Source organism: Bactrocera oleae, chromosome 5 (assembly GCF_042242935.1).
Source record: "Bactrocera oleae isolate idBacOlea1 chromosome 5, idBacOlea1, whole genome shotgun sequence".
Taxonomy (NCBI): domain Eukaryota; kingdom Metazoa; phylum Arthropoda; class Insecta; order Diptera; family Tephritidae; genus Bactrocera; species Bactrocera oleae.
The window spans coordinates 41,327,368-41,342,548 of NC_091539.1; the positions used below are offsets into that span (position 1 = coordinate 41,327,368).

General features: G+C 36.5%; 3 protein-coding genes across 3 annotated transcripts in view; all 3 read right to left on the reverse strand.

Moving 5' to 3' along the window:
• The window catches only part of LOC106618861 (uncharacterized), a 323,886-nt gene that overhangs the window by 17,709 nt on the left and 290,996 nt on the right, over positions 1–15,181 (reverse strand). Inside the window, exon 5 of the mRNA XM_014236756.3 lies at positions 13,931–14,193. Within this exon, the coding sequence (XP_014092231.3) occupies positions 13,931–14,193 (263 nt within the window). The remainder of the gene's footprint in view (positions 1–13,930; positions 14,194–15,181) is intronic.
• On the reverse strand, positions 1,956–2,909 carry LOC106618862 (uncharacterized). The gene is made up of 3 exons (XM_014236757.3): positions 2,755–2,909; positions 2,244–2,696; positions 1,956–2,163 (listed from the first exon to the last, which is right to left on the reverse strand). Exons 1-3 carry the CDS (start codon positions 2,777–2,779, stop codon positions 2,087–2,089), a joined length of 555 nt encoding a protein of 184 aa, XP_014092232.3. The 5' UTR covers positions 2,780–2,909; the 3' UTR covers positions 1,956–2,086.
• On the reverse strand, positions 4,726–5,643 carry LOC118681465 (uncharacterized). Its single transcript, XM_036366188.2, has 3 exons — positions 5,450–5,643; positions 4,938–5,390; positions 4,726–4,868 (listed from the first exon to the last, which is right to left on the reverse strand). Exons 1-3 carry the CDS (start codon positions 5,472–5,474, stop codon positions 4,795–4,797), a joined length of 552 nt encoding a protein of 183 aa, XP_036222081.2. The 5' UTR covers positions 5,475–5,643; the 3' UTR covers positions 4,726–4,794.

The following is a 15,181-nucleotide window of genomic DNA, read 5'->3' on the forward strand; positions in this document are numbered from 1 at the left end:
CAAATATACCCAACTCAACGTATACCATACATCCCTATTGTACTAAATTCCAACGAATAACGTTATTGTTGGTTTGCAATGTTAATTTTGTTCCAAGCTAAATGGACTTCCATAGTTACGAAATGAAAAATGTTAAAGAAAGTATGGATAGGCGCATCAACAGAACTCTTCATCCTATTAGCTTCAGCAGAAGGTATGAATCACTATCACATTATAGGTTAGGTATGGTTCAATGGGCGATTTTCAAGGTCGGACTTCTACAGTCCTTTGTGAAGCTAGACAATAGAACTCTCGTAATCACATCTTATGTCGACTCGTTAAAGCGCTCTGAGAACACCAGCTCGCAGATGTTTAAACTTTGATCACACAAAGTTGGGACAGTCAAAAAAGAAGTGCTGAGATATTTCTACCGCGTCTACTTCTAAACAGCTTCTACGACTAACATCCAGTAAGATTTTTAAGCTTACCACGTCGACACTGAAAGACAATGACCACATAGAACTAGAAAAGGCTAGCAAGAAGTATTGGAAGCCCAGCGCTGACCAATCTCCCACGAAGCCCAACTATGCAGTATAAAACGCGCGAATAGAACGGAACTCCGACGTTCCCACTCTATTGGAATCGCGGCTAAGTTGTCTTTTCTTGCAAGCTCATCAGCTTTGCAGCCACTTGCGATTCCGCAACCATTCTAGTCTTATCACGAAGGGAATCAATGCCGTTGATAGTGACTAGGCATTTCTAAACAAGACATAAACACACGGTTAGTGAGCTGAAGATTAACTTCACTTCTTTGAAAAAGGCTGGACCACGGAGCAGTACATCTGCTACTACCTTAATGGCTGCAACCTCGGCTTGAAAAACGCTGCAGTGATCAAGAACCCTAAGACTAATGATGATAGTTCTAGACAATATACTCCTGTACCAACCTTCCCCCTAGGCTTTGACCCATCAGGAAAAGAAGTAAAGAAGCTTCTCCACCAGTTCTACTCACCTACATCTACCACGCAGATACATACTCGTATGTGGACAGAGATAATAACACATTATGCTAAACGAAACATTTTCTCCGAATATTAGTATATCGACCTTCTCGATTTGCTTTTAAACTGCATTAACAAAAATTGAAGTTGAATTTGATTCAAGAAAATATGCGGATACCTCTTTAATGTGTTATAACCGCATGCGGTAGTCACCAACTTTTATTTTACAGATCTTTCTAGAAATTTTTCTATTGTGAGTGACTCAAATGACAATTTTTTTAATGAAAGCATTCCCATACAACTTTTTTAAAATATATAATATATTGAACAATATACTTAGTACATCATCGCTTGCATCGGAAAGTCGAAACTAACATTTTCTAACCGATTGCGTTGGTTAGACGTCTAAGAATCGGTTTCTAAGGAAACAAGAGGCAAAAATAGCAACACTTTAGTTACTGATGCTTTTTGGTTTGGTCAATACGTCACACGATTTCGCTCTACAAATAAAAATAGCCAATCGGAGGTGATCTTGACTGGCAGATTATGTATAGCAGATATGGTGCCGTTGACTTCTCTTTGTAGGTTTATTTTAAATGCAAAGTATACGCCATTAATCTTCAGAGCTTTGAAGAACTCAAGGCAAACTATAGCTAAATCATCACTATGCCACCCGAGTTCCTGGAAAAAATAATATAAAGGCAAACAAAAAGACATGATTTTGCAGTGACCCATAAAGACGATCCATATCTTCAAGAAATATTCAAAATAAATTATTAAAACCCAAATTAAATGAAAATATATCCAATATAAAAGTGGGGTTTCCTTTTCTTTGTTTTTTTTTGATATAAAACCTTATATTTATACCCCTCCCCCCTCCCAAGTTAAGGGACATTTCACTAAACTCATAGTTATACCAATAATGTAGATTAGAGGTTACGCCCACCTCTAAACAAGAGTAAAATAACATAGATATTATTTTGAAAGAATAATTTTCTGACTTTATTTAAACAAATGTCTCTAAATCTTATAAATTTTCCAAATACTTTATAAATTTATTAAACGGTTCCAAATATTTAATGCTTCATCGTTCGACACTCGTTTTCTTAAAGGTCATTGCAGTTAACCGGACGTTGGCCCACCTTAAGCTTGCAACATCCCCTCAGATCAGTAACGGCCCAATCTAGATTAAGTTATAAGAAAGACAATACGTTAATAAATATAATGTTAGAATGTATGTACATAATATCCAGCGGTACTTACTGTTGCGTGGCTTTGTTTGACAGTTAAGGTTATCCAAAGTGCACTGGTTAGCTACGCGACGACAAAGTTTTCCATTTCGGCTACGCACGCACAATGATGGACCAGCGCTTGTACACCTGACAAGCTTACGTGGTGGTTCGATAGTTATTACCGCTCTTGCTGGTCTGGGACCTCGTGTACTAGTCCTCCAGGTTGGATATGTTGGCCTAGTTGGTCTAGTTGGCCTAGTTGGCCTAGTTGGTCGCCAAGTAGGTGATGTAGGTCGCCTAGTGGGTGGTGTAGGTCGCCAAGTAGGTGGTGTTGGTCGCCGAGTGGGTGGTGTGGGTCGCCAAGTAGGTGGTGTTGGTCGCCAAGTGGGTCGTGTTGGTCTCCTTGTGGGCCAACCTTGGACTGCTGGATCAGGCTGAGCTTGAGCCATCATTATTAGGGCGACTAATATCGTAGCTCCGAAAACTGTAATGGAATATACATATTTTTTTAAGGTATCTAGTTAAATTATTATTGAACTTACGGAGCGTAAATAAATTCCTGGCCATGTTTTTTCCAATTTTTCGAACTGCTTGCTTCTATTGAGTGAGAGTGTGAAACTCAACTGATATCTGAACAAGAGTTCCTACGATGTTATATACTTGAACAGATCTCCAGTAACAAATGATTTTTGTTTTAACACTTGTTTTAATTTTTTCGATTAAATTAACGCCTTTAGTGAATGGAGTGTCTGGCAGACATTTACTGCTTTTTGCTTCGTTTATCGGTACCATTATGTAATAAGACAGCTTTGTTTTTACACAAATAAAAATTAATTACAAATATGAATATTTACTAAATACAATATTTTTATTGTTTACTATTTTACAACAGCTTCAAGCACTATTGCACTGGGAGACAAAATGTTTAAGGATTGAAAGTTGATAAGCCAAATTTAATAAAACAAAATATTTTAATATTGAAATTTGTTTTATGTAATGTTTTGTTTTTTTTCTAACGATGGCTTGTAGCTCAAAAGTCCGTTTTCAAAGAACGTAATTTCGAAAACTTAAATTTAAATTTTGTTCACATTACTACTACTACATTGGCGCAAGAGCCACTTACGCGATTATAGCCTAATCAACAATGGCGCGCCATTCATTTCTTTTACTCGCAGTGCGAGGACTCTACCTAATCTTTCGAACGGGGTGGAGGTATTTCCGTTCCTGTGCTGCCACCAGCGGGTACAGCATTGAACACTTTGAAAGCTGGAGTGCTTTCGTCCTTTCGGACGACATGACTAAGCCAGCGAAGCCGGTGTTTCTTTTCTAAACTGTGTCAAGTCATCGTACGGCTCATCGTTCCTAAAAATATCCGTATTCGTCGTTCGAGTTTCGTTTAGGAGCACGCCTAGTGTGACAGCCTATAAATATATATAATTACCTATGATTGAAAAAAAAACACAAACGCGGGACAATCAAGAAGGGAGTCTTCTTCCATACAGCTTCTGCAGATGGTGTGCGGTAAGTTTCTCAACCTTACGGTATAGACGCCGATAGGACAATGGCCTGTTAGAATCCCCACAACTACTAGAACACACGAGGAGAGGGAAGCATTGAAGATTAACAATCTCCAAAACTAAAATAACAAAATTACAGTTCCGTCCTGTGAAGAAAGACTGTATAGTAATGTCTTAGACAAATAGTAAGGATATGAACTTTGCACGAAGAGAGCTTCATAATTAGAACAATCTTTTGAAAGTATATCAAAAAGCAACTAAACCCATGTTGTAGCCAAGATTCATTTCAATTTATTGGCTTGTCTCTTGTAGAGTCCAATAAGAAGTTGTGTATTATTAAGGTTGTTTTATTTGAGAATAAGGTATGGGTCGGGTCCGACTTTTTCCAGTTTCCAACTGTGGATTGTTATTATATATGTATTGAATCTTTCATATCAGTGCAAACACTATTTGTTCAATTTTAACTGATGACTTGGGCATCATATATGCCCTCTGTAAATGCCCAGTTTATTTCGATGATTTTTTCGACTCTTGACCCAAATTTTTTTACGCTGCCCTTTGGAATATGAAATTTAATGAGCGGTGTCTTAACCTCAAAAGAATGAAAATTTGTAACCTAGTTTATATATTTAACACAAAATATAGTCGCACCCACTTTACTTAATATCTTTTGAGAGGAGGGCATTTTCGAGTGCGTGAATTTGGTTTTCGATATATGTGATAAATCAGTGGCTCATAATCGTGGAAGTTAGTGGATCAGAAAGTATGAATAAACCAATTGTTTCTCGTGGATTGAAAACATAATACTAAAAAACCTTTGAATTATTTTTTAATATCGAAAAGCTATCTGTAAAATACAATGCTCGTCGAAAAATTGCGAGACAAACACCGCGATTCCAGATAAATTGTCAAGTTTTTTGAATATTTATATAGAAACCATATTTTCGACGACAATTTGAAGCATATAACATTTTAAAAGAATTTAAATCGATTTATTGTTATTGTATTTATATAGTATATTGATACATAATGACTGTAGAGGCTCTAAATTATATCTTATCTTCACTAATCTTTACATTTTGCTGCCTTTGCGCCTACTTTCAGCTTAGCACAACGCTTCTGTTGCGTGATACCCCATTCTGTAGAAGAAACAGTTATAAAAACTCATGAAATCTTTTAATATCAACTTGTTTTTGGTTTGTACTTACTGTTACGTGGCTTCGCTTGACAATTGAGCTTCCGCAAAGTGCATCTATTGGCCACTCGACGACAGAGCTTCTTATTTCGACTACACACGCATAGAGATGGACCGGCAGCTCTACATTTTGATGACTTAGAACAGTGACGACATAAGGCCCGTGTTATCATTCTTGGTCTCCTAGTTACGGTTATAGTTACTGTCCAAGTTCGTCGTCTAGTTGGTGGTGTTGGTCTCAACGTTGGCGGATTTGGTCTTCTCGTTGGTGGACTTGGTTGCCTAATCGGTGGTAGACTAGGTATTCTTGTTGGGGGCCTGGGTCTGCTGGTTGGTATTGGTCTTCGTGCTGGTATACTTGGTCTCGGTATTATCGGTTTTAAACTTACTGGTAGCACATTTTTTGACACATTGAACTGAGCATTAGTCATCAAAAAACTGGATACTAACAGTGAAGTGCCAAAGACTAAAATATAAATCTTGGACTGAGAAATTTATTTGATACGAGACAAAAGAGGAACTTACGGAGCATAAATAAATTTCTGGACATAATGCTGGAAATATCGCTACCGGGAAGTTAAAGCTGAACTGGTATCTGATCGTAGCTTCGGCTGTAGTTTTATAGTTCGACTTTGCCATAATACTTTTACGAGAGAATACCCATATAGAGTCTTCCAGTATACCAATTTTTCTTTACTATAGGCAAGCAGCCATTGTTTGTGTAATGAATATTGTTTTCATATTAAGAATTATTTATTATATTATTTTGTTTTAGCTGAAATGTAATATACCGGTCCACAAACAATAGCAATAACAATTATGGTAATAATAGCAGACAAGTTTGTGTGGCGCCTACTTACAGATGTTTTGTTATGGTTTCTTTTTATAATTAAGAAGTAAAAAATTGCATCCGTTATTAAGAAGACTTTCATGTTTCATTGGTAAACATTAAAAAACGAAAATCAGCAGAATTCTATAAGCTAAAAACATATTAAAGCTTTTATTTTATATGGTAAATACCGCGAATTCTACGTTTAGACTTTTTTTCATTCCTCGAAGTAAAACTATTATTGTTAGTTATTTCTAACTACTTTATTATTAAATGATGATGATGATACTCCTATTATTAAATGATGTACCATTAGTAACCAAAAAGTTGTCCTTTTTTCGAAAATATGGTGCGGAACTTTGCTTAGATTTTAGCGCTGGCGTTTAGCATTGCCCTAAACCAGATAGTCTTGTTTCAACTGGCAGGCTGGCTGGCCGGGTAGGCGGTCGTGATCCTTGCCTGGCTGGTCTTGGATGAGGCGCATTACCTTGAAATGCTGGTCTCGGGATCGGCAGTGATCCTTGCCTTACTAGTCGCAGATGGACCAAAGACGCTTGTTCATTGCCAGAGAAATATTTCAACTCAGCACAATGTGTTTGCGTCAACAATGATGCAAAAATAAAAGTAGTCACTATAACTAGAAAGCCCCGGCTTAGTTAAAAAATATAACACAACTTATTTCATACTTACAAAGGAGCACAGTATTTTTATTAGGCATGGCGTTCTCTCCTTGAAGTAATTTAAAATTCAAAAAAATTTTTGTAATAAAGAAGACTGTCGAATAAAATTATGTATAGTTTCTTGCTGCTATTTATACACGAAAATGTGAAAATTCACAGAAAATACTATTATTATCGCATTCAGTCAGCAGATATTTTGAAACGTGCGACCTAATATTTGATAAAAGGAAAGTGAATATGAAAAAATATATATTCCGAATATGATTTTTAAGCCCAGTTTCCGCTTTTTCTTAGGTTGTTTTTATACCCTAAACAGGGTTGATTAAAGTTGCCACGAAGCTAACAACACCCAGGAGAAAACTTCGGAGTCCCTAGCCCCTTTATTTTTGAGAATTCGATCTGAAATTTTGCACATATGATTTTCTTTCCAAGCGATCATTTGTCGTAAACGGCGATATCGGACCACTATTGCATATAGCTGTCATAAAAACTGAACAATCCAAATCAAGTTCTTGTATGGAAAACTTTTTTTATTTGTGTATATATCTTCACAAAATTTGGCAGGTATTATTAGCCAAGGCAACGAATAAACTGTTCAGATCGGACTACTACAGCATTTAGCTGCAATACAAATTAAACGATTAAAATCCAATCCTAGTATGGAAAAATTTTGTGTTTAACGAGATATCTTCACAAAATTTAACATAGGCTATTGCTCAAGACAACGGTACAGTCTTCGAATAGTTTCTGCAGATCGGAAAGCGATAGGATATAGCTGTCATTCAAATTTATCGATCAAAATCAAGTTCTTGAATGAACATTTTTTTAATTGTAAAGGGTATTATGTCTTCGGTGCAACCGAACTTAACTTTTTTCTTGTATTTTATAATTTTTTAACCCTCTACCAGCCGCATTCGAAGATAAGATGAAATCTTTTCTCTGCATTGAGCATTCTCCTGCTCAGCAATTTTCTGTTGAAAACTTCCCCCCTCTTTTTTAGTGTCAAGATACTAATAGTGCTTAAGAAAATCTCTACGGAGAAGAATTAAAATCCAGCTGCGATTCAGACAGGATAGCTTGCGATAGTCATGTGATAATCCGTTTTGCGATATAATAATTAGGGTTTTTAAGAAATATTCCCTGCTTTTTTTCTAAACTTCATTATGATTTTTTACATACTGACCAATAGACGCGACAGTGAGTCAACCTTAAGCTCGAAAATATTTATACTAGGTATATGGGGGCTAAGAGAAGTATTGACCATATTTTACCCATGGTGATAACTTAATTGATGTTTGGTTTATATACTGTAAAGTGAAAAAATCAGATGGAATTTCAAAATTTGTTATATGGGAAGTAGGCGTGGTTTTCATAGACTTTCGCCAATTTAGTTTATAATACGAATATTTGGGTAACCCTACACTGGCTGTGCCACGACCATTTCCCTATAACCATTTTGGCAGCGAAATTTTATGTTATGGCTCATTTATTCTGTGAGTTATCGCTCTCTTAGTAGTTTTCAACAAAACTCTTATATGGAAAGTGGGCGTGGTTATTATCTGATTTTACCCATTTTTACAGAGTATGAAGAGAAGAGAGCTGAAAAGACTTCTTGTTAGCAAGCTTGGTTGATTTAACCTAAGCGGTTTGCAAGATATAACCACTAAATTGGTTGAAATTTTCATTGTCAATTTTTCAATCCGGTATTTAGGGTGAGAAATTTGAAAATGAATATACTCTGACCATGCTCGATCGGAACCGTCGACATCGGACCACTATAGCATGAAACTGCCATACAAACTGAACGCTCATAATCAATACGAAGGTCTTTTTATATCCTTTTATGCTATTAGAAATGTACACTTGGTGCAGTCGAAGTAGTCTTTTTAACCCATTATTTACAACCCTGTTATTGTTGTGTTGTTATTGATATTTTTAACTACCATAATCCATAGGTTATGTTATGATATTTTTAAATAAGTGGCATGAATCATAATTTCAAAGCAAGTATTAAATAGTTTCTTAAAGCAAACGGAAGGCGCTGTTTATATATTTCAGATAGTTAAAATTTATTTGCTGCTTGTACGTAAATATAAATATGTAGATAGTATGTATATGAGCCCACCAAATTTTGTTTTAAGACACTCATATTCTTCCAAAGTCACAATACTTATGTACTCGTAAGACAATACATTCCTGCCGGTTATTAACTTTGCCTATTCGCTCCTTTATCACGCTAACGTATTCTACTCCGTGCAGTCGTGGCGTATACGTAACCTAATTTTTGGTCGATTCAAATGTGCGCTCAATAAAAAACAAACGCTGCAAACAATTCGGTAAAGGAAATGAACTGGAAATTCGCGTAATTGGACTTGATTTAAAGCTTTTATGTGGTACACTTTTGCTTTTGCGAGTTTTATTGCTGTGTCGACATGTGTTCGGAACGGGGTTAGCAGCAGTGCGCTTGTGGCACTCCACATTCTAAATGCGATCATTTGACTTTTATTATGTTTGTGCTACACTTTACCGAGCTATAGCCTTTATTATTTCGGCCTTTTTCGCTTTCTTCGCCTCTTCGTAATGGCAAAAGTGTAAATTATTTTATTTCAGCACCTACGCCTGCATAATTTTCCTTACCGATGTTTGCATTCACACACAAACACACATGCATGTGAATGTGTGCGTTTATAAATTTAAGATTCCAAAAAGGCTCACTTTTGAATCCTTTCTTTTGGTGCAGACATTCGCACCCTCAAAACAGATTCTGTGGTTTCTGCGTATATTTGAAAGTTAATGACGTAGAAAACAATATTTCTAAGGCTGTTTAGTGGCATATTTGTGCTGTCTACTTTCTGCTATTGCCCACTTCACCCCCTCTGTCTACATAGATACTGGCTTGCCACATTGAAAGCTTAATTAAGTTGCGCTTTGGTGCTTTGCACGCTTTTTTATGAATTTAATAGCATTGTGGAGATTTGGCGCTTGTTGTTTAGTAAGAAGTGTTCAGTGTTGAGATTTTTGTGCGCAAAGATTGGTTCAAAATTTTTCAAAAGATCAAAGTCTTATTTTCATTGAGTAATTTTTGTATATATGTACACTAAATGCATATAATATGGGTAAGTTTTATATGTGAGTTATGTGGATTGTGAATTGATTGGATTTAACGACGCAATTTCCGAAAAGTATTCTGATGGAAGCAAAAGGTGATAGGTAGGAGGTGCTTTGTACCAAATGTTTAAAATTCAATTCCGTCAAGTTGCAAAAATTTTTGGAATCTCTAAAGAAGTAAAACAGCGAAAACTGTTTGCAGAAACCTTCTAATCATCACTAAGCGATTGATTTATCATTTTTATAAGACTCATCGAAGTGGGAAAAGAAGAGGCACAATATTAAGCTGGGAAACAGCATATACCCCATCAGTGTCGGTAGTAGTCATAAGGTACAAAGGCTGGTTAATAGGAACACGTGTGTATATACGATCACACATAAAATAGCAGTATTATTTGGTAAAATCAACTCCGTAACTTACTTTTCCGAACATCCGAACAGCTCAGCTATCACAACAGATACGAACATAAGATTGCTATTCATGACCATATGGCTGAATTTGATTGTGCATTGAATACGACGACTTACTCAAGTTAGGAATGGAGCTTATTTGCTTTTTTAAACGATATAACCGTATATATTTATAAAAACAAATAAGATTCAAGTTTCTGCCTTTTTGTCAAGAAAGCATCTAATCTACATAATTTGCACTAAACCGAGGCAGCGCTAAACGAAACAGCGTTAAACGAGGTCTTACTGTACCATATATCTAAAATAAAAACAATTTATGGTAATGGTAACTCGTTTGAGAAGACCTTCAAGAAATATTTCGAAGAGCTTTTAATTTGGGCATACTTTGGAATAGAGTTGCTATATGATGTATTTAGGAAAGCAAACTTATGCAGATACAAAATTGCGTAAGGACCTAAAAAAATTTTTTTTAACATTCACGAATGTTTTGGAATATGTAATAGAAATATAAGAGTTTGCCTTTATATTTTTGAAATGATTTCGAGCCAGTAACCGCCGTGGCTAGCTTGAATAAATTCCAGCCGACAGGGCCAATTTTCGACCACTTTTTGCAGCAATTGGGCCGCATGTCAGCAATAACACGCCAATGGTTATTTCCAAGGCGTCAATCGTCTCGGGCTTATCTGCGAACACAAGCGATTTCACATAACAACATAAAAAAAATACTCCAACCATGTTAAATCGCATGGGGGCCAAGATACAGGCCCACGACGTGAGAAAAAATTTTCTTTAAGAAATTGATAGTTTCGTTGGTTGTACGACATGTAGCGCCGTCTTGTTGGAACCAAAGGTCGTCCACGTCAAGATCAGCCCACGCTGGACCGAAGAAGTCATTATATAATTATGGCTCCATAGCGTTCTTCACCGACTGTAACATTATGACCGGCTTCATTTTTGAAGAAATATGGACCAATGACTCCCTCTGATCATAGAGCACTCCAAATAGTGACTTTTTGAGGTTCAACCGTGGCTTTTGGATTATCATCATTCCAGCAAAAGAGAGCTTCATCGCTGAAAAAAGTTTTCTTGGGAAAATCAGGATCGGTGGTCATCTCGTTTTGGGCCCGATTTTGCACGATTTGTAAACGCTGTTCTGGGATACGCCTGTTCAATATGAAATGGCAAACAAACTGAGTATGAGTCAAGTAACAGCTGTCAAAAAACCAACTCCGAAAAAAATATTGTTTCATTGAAAACCACACGTCTAAAATTAAAACCCGTTATAAAATATTCTGGTTAAAACTCTTTTACACGAGTTAGATATATAAACTTTTATACACGTATATATATGGCTGGCATATATTGTATATAAGTATTTTGCATTTCCTGCTTCAGTAATAAGTTCGGGACTTCGAAACTGCCAGATCCACTAGTGTAAAATAAAATACAATTATATTACAATGTAATCCTTTAACTCTCAGTCTATAAACAGACAATTCTACTTAAGAAAAATAATTATGAGACACGACCTTTCTGTCTAAATTATACAATGGATTAAATATTCACCTTCAGAATATTATTTACGAAATTTCAATTTGGCATATCCTCGTAAACGAGCCTGCCACAAAAGCGTACTGCCACAACGCACGTATGCATGGACGTGTGTACGAGTATGTGTGTAAGGATAATACCGCTAGCTGTAGTGGAAGATTGCCATTCGGCACGTACATTTCGCATGAAACCAACACAAAATGCATGAATGCGTAATTTCGGGCGAATATTTGCTGACACGTATTTAACAGCAGTCGAAGAAAATAACATACAGTTAGGCTGCCATCAGACATAGTGGCAGACAGGTAGACAAATTGCACGAAACTGACAGACGCATTCATGCGTTATGCGGACGACAGCTGAGCAAAACAGCCAAGCAACTGAAGAGCCAAACAGCAAAGCGATGATGCTGATGAAGATGTGTGCAAAGTGCTAAGCAAAGATGAGTGCAACCGAAGCAGCAATTCGAATGTAAGGCGATCGGGCGGTTTGCTCTAATCCAGTTGTGAGCGCTTCTTCGCACTTGACTCTGTGTACCAACACGCTTGCCAATTCGCATGCAGAAGCTAGCACAATTGTTGGCATAACTGTCAGTGAATGCAAGAAAAATGCGCACACACACATGCAATTACAAATTTGCTGAAGTTTACATTTCATCAACATATCGTCGGCGTGTGGCATGTGTTGGTGCGCCTGAAATATGCTGTATAACTAAATTTACTACCTGCTACGTTACAATCAACGGCTGACAGACAATGGTTATGCTAAACACGTTGCACTGTGGTACAAGATAAAAGCATCAAAATGCGAATCAGACTATTACCGCGTCTATAAAATGATATGTTTTAAAAATACACTATAAACTTTAATTAGGCAAGAAAATATTTTACCTTCAGGTTAAGGGTCAGTTAAAATAAATATTTTGTTTATTAATATTATAATTTTTGTTTTTTTTGAAAAAGTAGCATTACATCAGGATCTGCTTGTCCAAACTTAAGTAATTCAAGTATCACTGGAGACGCTCAACCAAGCTTAGTAATATAATATTATGCATTTCCCTGTAAATGAACAAAATCAGTTCATAACCACGTCCACCTACCATACGAAGATACTCTTCAAAGCAAGTAGTTCACAAAACTTAAATACATTTATTGTATGTCAGTCACACTGACCACTCTTAGGTAATTTTTTACATAACTTACCAAATTGTGTAAATCACAACTGAAATCCAACACGAATTTGTATCTTATCAACATACTTGAAATTGAAATGTATAAATGCAAAATGGAGAAGTATATTTATATAGAACTATGTATTTATATTTCAAAATATATAGGTATATGTAGCAACTGTTAGTTTCTTTACGCTTATATTTGTTTCGTTAATATCGAACAATATATGAGATGCCGATATGAAAAATATGTTTGTAACTGCCGTCTTTTTGATTCAATTTTTGCTATCATCAACTAAGTGCTCGACGTCAATGAGATTTAGTTTTTAAAAATAAGCGAAATCGGTATACAACCACCCCCACTTCCCATATAACATCATTTTGAAAGTCATCAGCCCTTTTCACTAGCCTCAGTTTTGATTAAAAAATCTCGAAATCAGTCATTACTGGCTGCTGTGGAGCAGAGTATCGCAGAATATATGAATGAGTCCATCCGTCACGGCGCGTAACAATTGAAACTGTGTCCATCCACTTTAGCTCGTGGAAGAACTGAAGGTGAAAGACCATAAAGCACGATCGGCGAATGGACTCAAAATGAGATGATCACCGACCCCGACTTTTACAAGAAAATTTGGTTCAGCGGTGAAGCTCACTATTGGTTGAATGGCTACGTTAATAAACAAAATTGTCACATTTGGAGGGATGATAATACACAAGCTATTGTTCAGACTCCGTTACATCCTCGCAAAGTCACTGTTTAGTCATTTTGCTGAAGAAAACATCGCTGGACTCTTTTTTTTGTGGGGTTATGTGAAGTCGCTTGTCTAAGCAAATAAGACTGAGTCGATTAACGTCTTTGAAGAGAATATACGGCGTGTTATTGCTTACAGTTTCTTAGGTTTTACAAATATTTGAGATTTTAGTAGGGTTCTCAAAAATCATAGTGGTTTTTAAAGTATGATTTTTCCACAAGTAAAATGAAATTTCCATTTTACCTCTTGAAGGCATAAGTAGACATTAACAATCTTAGATAATTAAGATTTGGTCACGTGTTGATATATGCTGTATTAAAAAAAACGATCGATTTAAAGCAACTGGTAACACTGTGCATAAACACACATATCTCGACTGCTTCGTCGGCTAACCGCTTGGCTACAGTCAACACACTTTGCCAAGTTCGTTAATGTTTTGCTTATGTTGTTATTGTTGTTCTTATGCATGTATGTATATGTGGGTGTATGTGGTTGGTAACATACCTGTGTTAATTTTCCATTAACAATGCTCAACGACTCCAATGTTGCACGTACATGCCGCAAACTGTTATCCTTTAGCGTCTCCAAGTGTGAGTGTGAAAATTGCAAATGCCTTATATTGACACCTGGTTGAAAGACATCCTGCGAGAGAGACGTGACCGAACGATCGAAATCATAAATGGATAATGAATGTATCGGCGACGAGATGCGTTCCAATGTGCTGCGCAAAGACATGGCCGTCGTGCCGGGACACTCGAGAAATAAGCCTGCAAATTACAAAAGCAAAAACTGAAACAAGTTGAAGCGCTGGATAAGAAAGGGAATGGCGGTGTGCGTGTGAAAAAGTTGTTAATATGTGTTAACATATGGATTAGCACCGTTATAAGCATGTGAGGACCTGCAAAGTGGCACTGGAACACGTTCTCACATACAGATGTGGCATTTTAGCAGTCAATTTGTGAGTGTAGCGCTGTTGCAAACGTGCTTGAGGAAACAGCACTTCAACACAATTTCTTTTCTATTACTGAAACATCTTGTGGCAGTTTGTTGTTGTGTTTCGATATCATTTCAAATACTTTGGAAACACATTAGAAGTGTTCAATCGCACCTGTTCCGTATTTGTTGCCTACCCGTAGCAGAGTTCCGTAATTTGTTGCAACAAAAGTTAATTTGAGTTTTCAACTTTCAATATACAAGTACCTACGAAATTAGGGTCGAAAATTCAAGCAAATACTTTAATATTTATTCGATAGATGTTGTAGGTCTTAAAGCTTGAGGCCCGCACCTCATCGCTCCGATAACTGGGCCACCGTCAACTTTTCTCTGCTCTTATACCTGCCAGTGATGCAAAAGTACCGCTGTACTGCTAACGTGTGAGCATCTTCACGGATGGTTCGAAACTTAGGGCATAGGGAATTAAATTCAGATCTTTGTAATTTCAAGCAAAGATGATTGCCTTTAAGGAAATTTAAATTAAATTCACGGAGTTGTAATGTGGGCTCTTTCTGGGAATTTTAGGATTAGGCAGCACAGCAATATTGACTTTAGCTTAAGCATACACCCAATAATAATAATTTTTCGATTTTTGGATTTGAGACAGTTTTTTCGGAGGTTCTTCAGGGGATCTTTTAAGCGATCAATGGAATACAAAGTAAATGAAATTATATAAAAGCATTTATTTTTTTATTTATTAAATAAAATGCCTCTTCAGAAATAATTCGCAAAAAAAGTAGTTTTCCTGACTTGCAAGTGGAT